Source organism: Leucopleurus acutus (genome assembly GCF_964270905.1).
Source record: "Leucopleurus acutus genome assembly, chromosome: 8".
NCBI classification, from domain to species: domain Eukaryota; kingdom Metazoa; phylum Chordata; class Mammalia; order Artiodactyla; family Delphinidae; genus Leucopleurus; species Leucopleurus acutus.
The window spans coordinates 54,535,870-54,550,967 of NC_139151.1; the positions used below are offsets into that span (position 1 = coordinate 54,535,870).

General features: G+C 38.9%; 1 protein-coding gene across 1 annotated transcript in view; it reads left to right on the plus strand.

Annotated features, from left to right (window-relative positions):
* INTS4 (integrator complex subunit 4) overlaps nucleotides 1-15,098 on the plus strand; it is a 113,212-nt gene that overhangs the window by 53,496 nt on the left and 44,618 nt on the right. Inside the window, exons 9-11 of the mRNA XM_082844524.1 lie at nucleotides 5,814-5,885; nucleotides 7,654-7,828; nucleotides 12,493-12,698. Coding sequence (XP_082700650.1) covers nucleotides 5,814-5,885; nucleotides 7,654-7,828; nucleotides 12,493-12,698 — 453 coding nt within the window. The remainder of the gene's footprint in view (nucleotides 1-5,813; nucleotides 5,886-7,653; nucleotides 7,829-12,492; nucleotides 12,699-15,098) is intronic.

Genomic DNA, 15,098 nt, shown 5'->3' on the forward strand with positions numbered 1-15,098 from the left:
CCCATTTATTCTTACAGTAACCCAGCAAGGTAGGTGCTATTATTCCCACTTCCCAGGTGAGAAAGCTGAGGCTCTGAGAATTTAAGTAAATTATTCAATTTATACAGATAGGAAGTTGTAGAATGAGATTCAGATGCTAATCTGACTTTTAGCCTCATTCTTTCCTACTGTTTTGCCTTTGGGGACTCTATATTTGTAAGAACATTTTTTTTTTTTTTTTCCTGTATGTGGGCCTCTCACTGTTGTGGCCTCTCCCGTTGCGGAGCACAGGCTCAGTGGCCATGGCTCACGGGCCCAGCCGCTCCGCGGCATGTGGGATCTTCCCGGACCGGGGCACGAACCCGTGTCCCCTGCGTTGGCAGGCGGACTCTCAACCACTGCGCCACCAGGGAAGCCCCCTGAAATTCTTTTTGATAACTTCTCTTTTGAGGGCCCCCAACTATGCCAGTCTTAGTAAGATTGTTGGCTAAAAAGTTTGGACCTGATTGTACTGGACACAGATCCTGTGATACCCCTAGTCCTTTGACCAGTATTTTGGGGGTAACTGCTGAAACCTATGTGAAGCACTTTCATGGAAAAATAAGGAACTTGGATGATTTCAGTATTTCCTGCTTACAGATTATATTTCTTGTCCATAATAAAATATAGAGTTAAACAAGCCAGCTGTTAGTGATTTTATTTTTGAATTCACATTTTAAAGCCTTGTTTTGATTTGTGGATATTTTAAAATTCAGAACAATCCAGTCATTCATCAGATTCCTTCATTCAGCGTGTACTGAGCATCTACAGTGTGCTGTGTGTGTGTGAGGGGATGTTTTAGAGGAATAATTCAATGATATGTTATCATCTGAGTAGGCAGTTAGAAAAGTAATCCTTAAAGCAGAGTCATTCAAATTTTTTTTTTTTTTTTTTTTTTTTTTGCAGTACGTGGGCCTCTCACTGTTGTGGCCTCTCCCGTCGCGGAGCACAGGCTCCGGACGCGCAGGCTCAGCGGCCATGGCTCACAGGCCCAGCCGCTCTGCGGCATGTGGGATCGTCCCAGACCGGAGCACGAACCTGTGTCCCCTGCATCGGCAGGCGGACTCTCAACCACTGCACCACCAGGAAAGCCCCAAATTTTTTAGTTTTGTACCCCATAGAATCTAAAATTCATTTATGTAAAGCTGTATGAATAATGAATCACAGTGGTGAATTGAAAAGATTTTCACTTAGATGACTATAATTTGACTCAAGTGCTTTATGTTATTTAAGTGATTTCAAATCCAAACAACTCTAAATTACACAAGTATGATTATACTTCAAAAGTAATTAATAATCTATTCTTGCTAATAATAATAATTGTTACTATTTATAGAGTTCCTAGCCCACTAAGCTAGGCACTTTTAGTCATACATGCATACACATGCACATACACCCATTTCCTCATATACAGGCACATGTAAATATATGCCTGTACATACACTTATATACATACTCACTTTTTGTTTATAATTATTTTAAACTCCTTGAGGTAGATATTATATTATTTATTTTATAAATAATAAAACTAAGGTTTAGAAAAGTATAATTTGTCCAAGGCCACATTGATAGTAAATGATACTTCATGCTCTAAAGCCCATGTAGAATTCCTTCCTAGTGCGGGTACAGTTATATATTGGGAGCTGCAGTTATGCAGCTAAGGCCCTGCTGGTTTACTAGTTCCTCTGTGCAAGCTAAGAGGTAAACTCCCCTGCTCCAGTTTTTGAGTAGACAAATCCGTGATCAGGTAAACCATATATGGTCTTTAGACGACATATTCATCAATTCAGCAAACTCTGAGCATAATCTCTGCCTTCAAAAGAGTGGATAGGGCTTCCCTGGTGGCGCAGTGGTTGAGAGTCCGCCTGCTGATGCAGGGGACGTGGGTTCGTGCCCCGGTCCGGGAAGATCCCACATGCCGTGGAGCGGCTGGGCCCGTGAGCCATGGCCGCTGAGCCTGCATGTCCGGAGCCTGTGCTCCGCAACGGGAGAGGCCACAGCAGTGAGAGGCCCACGTACTGCAAAAACAAAAAAAACAGAAAAACTATTCTTTGGGCTTCCCTTGTGGTGCAGTGGTTGAGAGTCTGCCTTCCGATGCAGGGGACACGGGTTTGTGCCCCGGTCTGGGAGGATCCCACATGCCGCGGAGCGGCTGGGCCGGTGAGCCATGGCCGCTGAGCCTGCGCGTCCGGAGCCTGTGCTCCGCAATGGGAGAGGCCACAACAGTGAGAGGCCCGTGTACTGCAAAAAAAAAAAAAAAGTGGATAGTTAGGTAGGTTGACATAGGCAATCAGTCAATTACAATACCGGTACTCCTAGGAAAGAGCACCTAACACATGCACAGAAGGCTTCTTGGACGAGGTGTTTCTCAGTTGACTTTGATGAGTATGAGTTAGCTAGGTAAAGAAGTAGAGAAGGAGAAAATATGAGCAGAGATACATGAGTACACTCTCATGCATGCTAATATCATACTAAACTACAATATCCTGTTAAACTACAAGCACTTTAGTACTTCTTGGTGTGGGGGATAATGTTTGATTTGATGATGTGTGACAAGATTAAGCTTGGGAGGAACGTAGAAGCCAGGTTTTCAAGAACTTAGCTGAAATGATAAGGCTTTAGACTTAAGGCCATCTTGTACAGAAAGAATAGAGTCCATTCTCCTTGGCTTATAGCAGGATGAAAAATTTCAGATATGGGATGTATCAGAAAATTCAAAACCATGTAAAGGTTTGGTTTTCAGTTATCTGTAACTTCCCTGATGGAGCAAAGAAACTTGATTTTCAAGAATATAGCTCCATGGGACTATTTAGAATACAATCACTACTTTGAAATTAATTATGGTAATTGGCATCCTATCTAGAATAGGGTCCTTAGTTTAATGATTTCTTTTTAAGATGTTAAATCATTTAAACCTTATTAGTAAGGCTCCGGAAGTCTTTGACCTTAAAAATTATAACATTTTCAGACAGTTAGATTGTAGACTGTAGGTTTTTATGTTTGTAACTCTGCCCAGGGCTAGTCTTTCCCAGGGCAAATGTAGCTGTCCTAGTCAGCGGCAGTTTTATGTCTCACATAGTAGTCCATCTTTTTTTTTTTTTTTTGGTCTGCTTCTCTTTTTCATCACCTAATGAATAGAGGCTAGGAGCTTAAAATTGAAATAGGCAAACAGTGCATAGACTTATGTTATTATACTAGTTGAGCAGTTTTTGTTCTGAGAGCAGGTTTGACGCACTTGTTTGTTAAATATCAGTTTTCTTAGTGTTATAGATTGTTAAGTAGGGGTAGTAGTACAGTTGGAGAGCTTTTACCTGAATATATGTGTCTTGGTCAAAGTATACAGGAATGTAGATGTTTTTCTGATTGGTGAGATGCACTTTATGATGAACTCATTATCTTTTCGGTCCAGATTTCCTCCTTCTGTGCTTTCGTAAATGGTGCCATCATTTACCCAGAGGCATTTGAGAATTCTTTCTCTGTGTCTCGTATCCACTGAGTCATCAACTCTTATCAGTACTACCTTCTCGACATACCTTGAATCTATCCCTTCTCTATTTCCACTGCGCTTGTAACAGTTCAGGTTTTACTATTTTTCAAGTGGATTATGCTGTAAGGTTCTTGCTTTTTGTGGATTTAAAATGGAAAGCTTCAGCTATTCTTACATAACACTGGAAACTTGTTACAAATAATGATGTGCAATTTTTTGAGGCTAGAATTTGAATAGTACCCCCTCTTTGCTACTGTGTTGGGAGAGAGCTCAGTTGAAGGCTTTGGAGGAGGACGTTGAGACTGTGGGTTCCAGTAACTTACTGTGAAGTCATTAAAACTTTCATTCTTTGTAGAAAAACAAAGTGCCTGTTAAAAAGCCAACTGTTGGGGACTTCCCTGGCAGTCCAGTGGTTAAGATACTGCGCTTCTAATACAGGGGACACGGGTTCAGTCCCTGGTCGGGGAACTAAGACCCACGTGGCTCATGGTGCGGCCAAAAAAAAGACAACTGTTAATGTTGGTGGTAAGACTAAAGAGAAAGTGAGGAGTTCTTAAAAATGTGTAGTTTTTATTCATAAAATTGATGTTTTGCATTAAAAAAATGAATGTTAGATTTGGCTCAGACCTATGTAACAAACTCTATACCATGTAGAGATAAGAAAAAGTGGTTTTGAAACTACTTAAGGTGAACAGCACAATTGCCCTTCTAGAATTGTAGGAAAGGTGTTAACTTGGGTAAGAGTACTCCCAAAGAACATGTAACTTGATATGGAAAATGTGATTGGAGAAAAAGTCTGAGCCTGTATAAACATTTCCATATTTATTAACTTGGGAATTAGAGAAGATTTCCAATATATTCCTTAAGAATGTCTAGGACCTGCTTTAAATAGCCTCCTAACTTGTGTCTCTGCTTTGTTTTGGGTTCCTTCTGGTCCATTAGCCACATTGCTGCCAAGATGATGTTTATGAGTATAAATCTGATTATGTTTCTCTCTTATTTGAAATGAGCAAGTTACTGAATCTCTCAGCCTCAATTTCTCATAAAAAATAAATAAAAAGTGAGGATGCTCATTCTTCATGGGATTATTGGGAGGGTTACATTTTTAAAATGCAAGTCTTTGTACATTACTGAGCTCATTAAATATTTAATAGAAATTATCTATAGAGTTATTATTCATAAGGCAAACTCCTTACCATAGCAAACAAAGACCTTTATGACCTGCTTTCTACCGACATGTCTTGCCTCATTTTCAGTACCCCCGTCCTATGTTCTATTCATAGAACCACTTGATGTTTCCCACATGACATTTTCTTTATGCATTTAATTGTGATTTCCAGTTCCCCAGATGTACCTCTCTCTGCCTCCACCCCATACTGCTTTTCTTTAAGTTCCCATAGCACCCTTTATAAATGTATATTATAAAATTTCATACCATAATGCAGTAATCTCTTTACTTGTCAATTTCCCTCACTAGTGTGTGATTGTTGAGTGTAGAGTTGATGTCTTTTTATTTTTGTGTACCTGTTCCTGGTAACTCTAGGCATATAATGGAATGGTTGCTAAGTATATATTTGTTTAATGAATGAATGGACAAATGAATGGAAAGGATGGAATGAAAAGGAATGGAGAGGCAGTGGAGAGTAGTAGTTAAGGCAAAGGATTCTGGAGCCTGGGTTTATAGCCCAGCTCTGTAATTTACACTGTTTGTGACCTTGAATGAATTACTTCATCTTTTTGTGCCTTCTTTCCCCCTTATATAAAACGTGACTAATATTAGTATTTACTTCATAGGGTTGTAGTGAGTATTAAATGAATTAATATATGTATAAAGCACTTAGAGCAGTGCATGACACCTAGTAGCTCTATATAGGTGCTAGCTGCTGCTGCTAGTGATTTTATTATTTTCCTGATGATTCAAAACCCATAGGGATCTTTACTATCAAGAATAATGTTATCCAAATATCGTATATTAATGCACATATGTGGAACCTAGAAAAATGGTACAGATGAACCGGTTTGCAGGGCAGAAATTGAGACACAGATGTAGAGAACAAATGTATGGACACCAAGGGGGGAAAGTGGGGGTGGTGGGGGTGTGATGAATTGGGCGATTGGGATTGACATGAATTCACTGATGTGTATAAAACTGATGACTAATAAGAATCTGCTGTATAAAAAAAATTAAAATTAAAAAAAAAGAATAACGTTATCTTTATGCATTTAAGTTGGCGGCAAACTTTGAATTTGAAGATATTGTTCAGATCTTAAAAGTTGTTTAATTGCTCTGGATTCTTCCTTTTTATAGGGCTCTATGGAGCAAGTCAGTTCTCATTTCTTGGAACAGACGCTTGACAAGAAGCTGATGTCAGATCTGAGGGTAACTTGAATTCTTTGTTGTTTAAACTGGGTTTCTGAAACCAAAATCAGTGTAGCTATATGCCAAGTTGTGTTGATTTAATTTTACAGCCCATAAATTTGTTAATTAGGATGACTAGATTACATTTTAATTTAAAATCTTAGTAAATTGAACCAAATTACAAGTTACTTTTACAATTGTAAAAGTACTTGTACAATTACAAGAGGCAAGATTAACTTTCTATTTGTTAGAAACTACAAAGGTCTGGTCTTTGTAGTTGTGACTTTGTCTTTGTCTTTGTGACTCCTTTCAACAGCAGTTCTCATGGAAGAGTGAGTAAATCCTTTCTCTGAGCAGTAACAGAATGCCCTTAAGCTTTGACTGTGATAGTTGTCTGACATAGTTGTCAAGAACAAATATGAGTCTGAGAATATGATAGGAGCATTTATTGTCATTATCTTTATTTTTTATTTTATTTTTTTTTGCGGTACGCGGGCCTCTCACTGTTGTGGCCTCTCTCGCTGCGGAGCACAGGCTCCAGACGCGCAGGCTCAGTGGCCATGGCTCACGGGCCCAGCCGCTCTGCGGCATGTGGGAACCTCCCAGAACGGGGCACGAACCCGTGTCCCCTGCATCGGCAGGCAGACTCTCAACCACTGCGCCACCAGGGAAGCCCCTGTAGTCTACTTTTTATATTTACCACTACCTCATATGCTTTTTTTTCCATATTAACTTCATACTTACCGTTTTTACTGATAGCATAATATTCTGTTAAGTAGATGTGCCATCATTTTTTTAGCCCTTTATTATACATTTACAGTTTCTCCTTAATTTTTCCACCATTATAAATCACATATAGAGAATCACCTTCATGGATATTAGATCTTTTCTTGTTTTGATTTATTCCATAAGATGAATTCTTGGGAACGGTTGGGGAGTTAATATCTGTGCTTCATGAAACATTCCCACATGGCTTTCTTGAAGGACATTCCCTTCATTTGAGGTCAGTGATTGCTTAAGTGTTCTTTGTGTATACTGGGGTGGAAGTACAAAGAAGGACACGCTCATGGTGATGGTGAGGGATGGGTAATGCAAAGGTTTCTAAGACACTTCGCAAGGTACAAACTTTACTTCTGCGTCTGACCCACATCCTTGTAGGCTGAGGTGCTATATTTCATCAGTGCCTTTGAGATGATCAGCCATGAGGATGTGGGCTCACACCAGGAAGGTTCACAGAGGCTGATATCTATGCCAGTTTATTCATTTATGAAGGTAACTGTAACTGTCAAGTAGACTCAATATTTACTTTAGCTGACTAGTATATTCCCCCTTAGGCAATCTGTGAAGAAAGTAAATTTACTAGACACTTGCTTGGTGAGCATAGTGTTGTCAAATAGAGGCTTACTTCTATGGGATGAAAAAAATTATTTTCTAGGGCCAGTGTATTGTCTACCCAGGATGGTGCTTGGAAGGACACTGCCATTATTTACCTCTCTGGTTCTTCCTTTCCTGTGTTGCCATGGCAAACATAACCACTTGTCCAGTCAACATTCTTGTGCTATCTTTAATGAAGTTACTGTCTTTAATAAGGTTACTATCAGCTACTGATGACCTGAGAACCTTGGTCTTAACTTCAAGTTGAATTTGCATTTCTCTGCTCTGATCTACTGAGTATTTTTTTTTAAATGTAACTCTCAGAGAGCAATCTTATTTCCTACTTTCTCATGTTCTTGGGGTGCAACTTAGTTCTCATGAATCTCTATCAAGTGGTAATTGTTGTCTTCTATAGAGGAAACGCACTGCACATGAACGTGCCAAGGAACTTTACACTTCAGGAGAGTTTTCCAGCGGCAGGAAGTGGGGAGATGATGCTCCCAAGGAAGAAGTAGATACAGGGGCTGTGAACTTGATCGAGTCAGGAGCTTGTGGAGCCTTTGTTCATGGATTGGAAGATGAAATGTATGGTAAGAATGACTTCATAAAAATAACAGTGCCCATTTACTGAGTGGCTGCTATGTATCTGGCATTGTACTGAGTGATGTATACAGGTTGTCTCACTTAATCCTTATAGTCACTCAGTGAACTATCTACTATTATTTTAATTTTATAAACAGAAGAGGCTGAGGTTCACATGGTATGGATCAGTGGTTAAGAGTATGGACTTTGGGTTCAGTCAATTTAGGTTCAAATTCTAGCATTTTTGTAAAGCAAGGTTAATAGCAAGTGTTTCTGAATTGTGATAATGAAATGACATTACATATACATGACATGATACATAACCCAGTTATAGTAAGCACTTAATAAATGGTAGTAAAAGTTGATATTTATACTGATAACAATTGTACTTTCTTATTAGTCACTAGCTAGTAAGAGACAGAAGCAAGATTTAAACCCAGGTTAGTCTGACCAACTAATGACTAATCAAGCCTTTATTTTGCCTTCATTTTTGAAAGATAGTTTCACTGGGAATCAAATTCTAGATTAATAGTGGTTTATTTGTTTATTTTTTTGTCCTTTAAACATCTTGTTCCACAGTTTTCCAGTTTGTGTTTTTCTGTTGAGAACTCTGCTGTCATTTTAAATCTTTGTTCTTCTGTACATAATGTATCTTTTTTTCTCTAGCTGCTTTTAAGCTTTTCTCTTTATCACTGGTTTTAAACGATCTAATTATAATATGCCTTGGTATAATTATGGAAAATGTGATTGGAGATGATCTTCATGTTTCTTATACTTGGAGTTTGTTGAGCATCTTGGATCTATGGGTTTGTGGTTTTCATTTGGAAAATCTTTGACTGTTATTTCTTTAAATATTTTTCTGGCCCCATGCTCCTTTGGGGACTCCCAATTACATATATATTAGGCTACTGAGGTTGTCCTGCAGCTCACAGATGCTCTGTTCTTTTTTTTCCATGTAATCTTTTTTCCTATTTGTTTCATTTTGGATAATGTTTATTGCTTTGTCTTGGAGTTCACTAATCTTTTCTTCTGCAGTGTTTAATCTGCTGTTAATTCCATCCAGTATATTTTTCATCTCAGACATTGTAGTTTTCATCCCTAGAAGTTTGATGAGAATTTGCATTTGTTTAGTATCTTCTGTATCACTACTTAATACGCTTTATCTTTTCTCTAGCTTTGTCAACAGAGAATGTATTTACAGTAACTATCCTGATGTCCTTGTCTCCTAGCTCTGTTATTTGTGTGATTTCTGGGTTGGTTTTGATTGATTGATTTTTCTCCTCATTATGGATTATATTTTCCCGCTTCTATGCATGCCTGGTAATTTGGGATTGGATGTCAGACACTCTGAATTTTACTTTATTGGGTGCTGAACATTGTTATATTCCTATGAGTATTCTTGAACTTTGTTCTAGAATGCAGTTAGTTCAGGTCTTGTTTTTAAGCTTTGTTGGGTGGACCTAAGTAGCATTTAGTCTAGGGGTTATTTTTCATCACTAGTGAAACAAACTCTTCTGAAAAAACTATTGTTGACCATGTGTGAGCTTTGGAGATTGTTCCCTCGAACCCTCTTGAGTGGTTCTTTCTCAGGCCTTGGATAGTTTCTTCACAGAACAGAACTTGCCTGAAGACTTGAGGAGGACCCTCTGCAGACCTCCTAGGCTTGCTCTCTCTGTGCATGTCTTTCCTTTCTGGTACTTTGCCCTATGAACTCTAGTCACATTGGCCTTTCCAGACTCCCAGCTCTGTCTTCTCAACTCAGGGCGACCTACAACCTGGAAACTCTACAGACAGTAAACTGGTATAATCATAAAGCTCACCTCATTTATTTCCTGTCTCTCAGGGATCACTACCTCTTATTGCCTGTTGTATAGTGTATTGAATACTTTTCTTTCATATATTTTGTCTCTGTTTTTAGTTGTTTCAGATAGAAAGATAAATCTAGCCCTTGTTACTCCATTTTAGCCAGTAATGGAAGTGCTTGCAAAGCTCTTAACGATTTCTTCAATATGATGCTCTCCATTTCACATAGATCACAGACTGTCAGTGCCTTGAGATGATTGGCTCCAGCCTATTTTCAGTGAGGCTAACAGATGTGGGGAGATAATATTGATTGTCCAAATTTTATAGTAAATTTGTGTCAGAGGATTAGAGCTCAGGTCTTTAAAATGCCTATAAAAATGATACCTCAGAATAGAACTTCTTAGAAGGGCAAGAAAATTACTTTTGAAAGACAGTTTTTCTATTAGTAGATATTAGAATTGGGTTACCCTATTCAATTTGCTGTAAGATTTTCTGTATATATGGAAATTAATTACAGCTACCTCTGCTTATGTTCTCCATGAACTTGATATATGAATTAAAAATTTAAATAGTGTTAGATAATAAGGAATTCCAGTTATTAAAACCCATTTTATCCTAAGACAGGTAACTAGAACCTATTTTATTTTGTTTCTCCTAGCATTTTTGCTTTGTTTAGTTTCTGCAATTGAATTTAATCACTGTTAATGTTTATGTGGTTGATTTCTACAGTTTTTAGTTTGTCACTAAGGTTTACTTAAAGGAACTTAACTTTGGAAAGTGATTAGATCATAACCAGCATCAGGTATGGCAGCTCTCTAATCATACCTATAAAATTCTGGGTAAATCAGGATTTTAGGGACACATTTGCTGGGAGTGAAATGGAGCCTTATTTCATTGGCTATAGACTGTAGTGTAGTACCACACCTACTTCTAGTCCTCTAGTTGTTCCATGTTCTCCCTCCTTTCTGGGCCTTTACATGTGGTTCCTCTGCGTAGAAAGGCCTTTTTCCTTTCCTCTGGCCTAGCAACTCCTTCAAGTATTATTTTAGGGGTTACTTTCTGAAAAGCTGCCTCTGATCCTGTTGAGTAGGCTATGTGCCTCTTCTGCATTTTCTTCATACTACGTGTGCTCTTCCATTGTATCATTCATCACTCTGTAATGCAATTAACTATTCTAGTCTGTAGCGGCTGGGACACAGTCTTGTTCTTCTTCATCTTTGTACCTTCAGTACTAAGCATAAAGCTAGTAAGTAGCAAAACTAGGATCTGATTACATATGTTAAGACACCAGAGGATCAGTCTTTTTTTTATTCTCGAGCAAGCTAATTCCTTTTCTCTGCCCTGGACCCTTAAGGAGACTGTTATATATTTTCAACATTCCAAAAAGTCCAGTAGAAATTGTTAATTTAGCTACCTGTAGCTAAATTAATTTAGCTAATTTAGCTACCTGTAGCTACCTGTAGCTACCTGTAGCATGCAAAGTAAAAAACAAAGCTTCTTTGCTTCTGCTTGGAATTGCATCAGGTCAGGTCATACTGATTATCTCATGTTGATCTGAAGTTTCTCTGTGATTCCCTTGATACACTTGCAAGAGTTACACATGGGTCAATGCAATGTAATGGATAAAGCCCTAAGAAGCAGGGTTAGCAGTTAAAACATTTGGGTCCATCTCTGGCTTGCTTTGTAATTATTAGCAATTTCCTGTTTAAATTACATAGATGTGATGTAGAGCAAATCCTTCCCTTCTGATGAAAAAGAGGAATTTATAAGTACCAAGAAAAATCTGAGTCATCTCCCTTTTATGTAGTAACTCTGCTTTTAAGGTGTCTATAAAACCTTTCTTATACAAAAACCAAAGTATATTGGAGAGTTTTAACCACAATTTGAGTGTTTTTCTTTTCTTTTTTTGAAACTGTACATTTTATTGTGGGAACCGCTGGAACAAAACAAGCTTGTATGGAAGTCTTGCGACCATGGTCTATAGCTTTCTCATCTCTGTATCCCAACAGTCAGCACAGGGCCTGGCATATAGTACACGTTCAGGCGACAGTGTTAGTGAAAGAATGAAGGGCTTCCTGGATTCAGTGGCTTTACTGTTACATGTTCTGAGCATGTAAAGAGATAGAGGACATGCCTCTGTTTTCAAGGTGCTTACAAGATGTGTACCTAAATCGTAGCTAATATTTATTGAGCTTTTAACATATGCCAGGCAGTGTGCTATGTGCTTTACCTACACTATGTCGTTTATTCCTCCTCACTACTCTGTAAGGATATGGGTATTATCTCCATTTAACAGGTGAGAAAATTGATACTACGAAGTTAATTTACTTATTCAAGATCACCGTCAAAGTTAGTGGATGGATTACTTTTCACAATTCACTGTGAGGCCTCTATCATTCCAGAGCATGTACCCTTAACCACTATATGATGCTGGTCTAGAATTAGCAGACCTGGGTCCTAGTCTTATCTCTGCTCTCATTCACTTAAGGCAAGTTTATCCACTTTGCTGATTCTTATCTGTAGAATGAGAATAATGATATCGACCCTGTTTTAATCTTAATAATATTATTTTAAAAGTGCTTTTTTAAAAAGTACTTTACTGTGGTTGGACTACTGAGATAATAAGACAGCTGAGTTTTCAAGGAGTCAGGATCTAAACCTTAGTCCCTGTGGTACCAACATCCTTGTTCATAGGTCTATGTGAAGGTGGTAGCAGAATCTGCAGGCATGGAGGAGATCTCCCAGAGAGAGTTTGTAAAGTAACAGGAGTAGAGAGGGAAACACAAACCTGAATGAGAAGGAATCCTTCTTACATTTTTCCCATGGATCTTAACTTGACGTGCAGTTTTGTTTGGCCCTTTTTCTCTAGAGGTCCGCATTGCTGCTGTAGAGGCGCTCTGCATGCTGGCCCAGTCTTCACCCTCTTTTGCTGAGAAGTGCCTTGATTTCCTGGTTGACATGTTTAATGATGAAATTGAGGAAGTACGTCTACAGTCCATACATACCATGAGAAAAATCTCTAACAATATCACCCTTCGAGAGGATCAGCTTGACACTGTCTTGGCTGTGTTAGAGGTGAGTTTGTTATGCATTTCTTCATCAATACCTACTGAGCACCACTTTTTTTTTTTTTAAACCAGGCATTGATGATAAAATTGTGTAGAGGCAGCACAATTCTGCCTTCTCATCATACAACTCCTTCGTGGTGGAGGAGACTGACTATTAAACAGGAAATTAGAATAAAGCTTAGTATTGCTATGATCAGGGAAGGATAGGATGCTCTGGGAATGCAGAGTATCTAACCTGAATTGCCTGGGGTAAGGTTGAAGAGATAGGGAAGAAAGAAGGAATGCTGTAGTGGATACTTGAAGGAGTAGGACTTAATGAGGCATTTTCTTTCTTTCTTTTTTTTTTTTTAATGAAGTATAGCTGACTTACTATATTATATTAGATTCAGGCGTATGAAACATTTTCTTGGGAAGGAGTGGCACTGATAGTAGTAGGGTGGAAGGATACCAAACAGAGGGAGCAGTGTCTAAGGATCCAGAAGTAAGAGTGGATATGATATATTCAAGGAATTGGGAGGAATTCATTGTAATATAACATAGAGTTGAGAGATAGAGGAGGGAAGGGAAGTGGCTACAGATAAGGCAGGAGCTAAATAATGAAGAATTCTTTTCAGCCTTGATTTGATTTAATTCTTCTAGTGAATCATAGACAGCAGGAAGGGATCTTAGGGATCAATTCATTCAACCTTGGAGTTTTCAGAAAAAAGGTAATTTCTCTGAGGTTGTACAGGTGATAAGTGTCTGTGCCAGGACGAACACAGATTTGCCTCCCAGGCTGTACAACTCTTTGTGGTTCTTCAGTTGTTTCTTTAAAGTGTCTGGATTTTATTTGCGAGCTCTGAAGTTTTTCATTTATTTATTTATTTATTTGGCTGCATTGGGTCTTAGTTGCGGCTCATGGGATCTTCGTTGCAGCATGTGGGATCTTTTGTTGCAGCACGCGGGCTTTTCTCTTGTTGTGGCCTGCAGGCCCCAGAGTGCATGGGCTCAGTAGTTGCGGTGTGTGGGCTTAGTTGCCCTATGGCATGTGGGATCTTAGTTCCCCGACCAGGGATCGAACCCCCGTCCCCTGCATTGGAAGGCAGATTCTTAACCACTGGACCACCAGGGAAGTCACTGAAGTTTTTCAAAATATTAATAAATGAGAGTTGGGCTTTGGTTTCCCACCCCCCTTTTTTAGATATTGTGAAAGGGATAGCAATTTGATGTTTACATATTAGCACTTGTTACAGATTTCTGCTACATACTTTAGAAAACAGGTTAGGTGCTTTGATTTTGAAGGTCTTTATCATTCTCTCAGTTGCTTAGCACTTCTCTTAAGATTTTTCCTGAATTATAAATCTTTATAATTTTTTTCACATATGTTTTAAAATAAATTTATTTATTTATATTTTTGGCTGCGTTGGGTCTTCGTTGCTGCACGCAGGCTTTCTCTAGTTGCAGCGAGCAGGGGCTACTCTTAGATGCGGTGCGTGGGCTTTTCATTGCAGTGGCTTCTTTTATTGTGGAGCACAGGCTCTAGGAGAGTGGGCTCAGTAGTTGTGGCTCGCGGGCTCTAGAGCACAGACTAAATAGTTGTGGCACATGGGCTTAGTTGCTCCACGGCATGTGGGATCTTCCCAGACCAGGGATTGAACCTGTGTCCCCTGCATTGGCAAGCGGATTCTTAACCACTGCGCCACCAGCTAAGTCCCTCGTATTTTTTCCTAGGAAGATAAGTTTTCATTTTTTGTGTTGTTCTCTATGGTTGGTCTCTATAGCCTAGCCCCTTTCCTTTTAGCTTTCATTCCCATCATTCCTCACCTTGAACTTTATGCTGTAGTCACTCCGCTAATCATCCTGCTTTTCTTCACCATTTTGCCTTCATTGTAACTTGTTCTCCTCTGCCTGCAAAACTGCCACTTTTCATGTAGCACACTTCTGCTTATTCCCAGAATCCACATTAGGTAATATATCTAGGAAGCCTTCCTTAACTAACTGTACTGCTGAGTGGGCTAAATAGCACTCATCTGTATTTTTGTAACACCCTGTTTATGCTACTGTGGCATTTATCAGTAGGTGTTCTGTTTGTTTAATTCTTTATTCCACAAGACTGTGAGCTTCTCAAGGCGCCAGTCTTGATTTTTTCGTTCTTAAATTCGCAGTGCTTTGTAGCATCTACACAAGTAGATGCTCAGTAAACGTTAAGTAGCTGAGCTATATCCCAAGCTATAATTTGACATACTTAATTGTTCATAGGGCCATGATAGGCTTATTTATGAGCACTTTTGTTTAAAACTCACAAAGAATTTGTTTAGGCCTAAACTCCTTGACTTGGAGTTCTGTCCATGAATTTTAGACTTACATAAACTCATTGTCTGTTCTTCTACCCTACTGCTCACTGCTCTATATAGTTATTGTGCCTCTG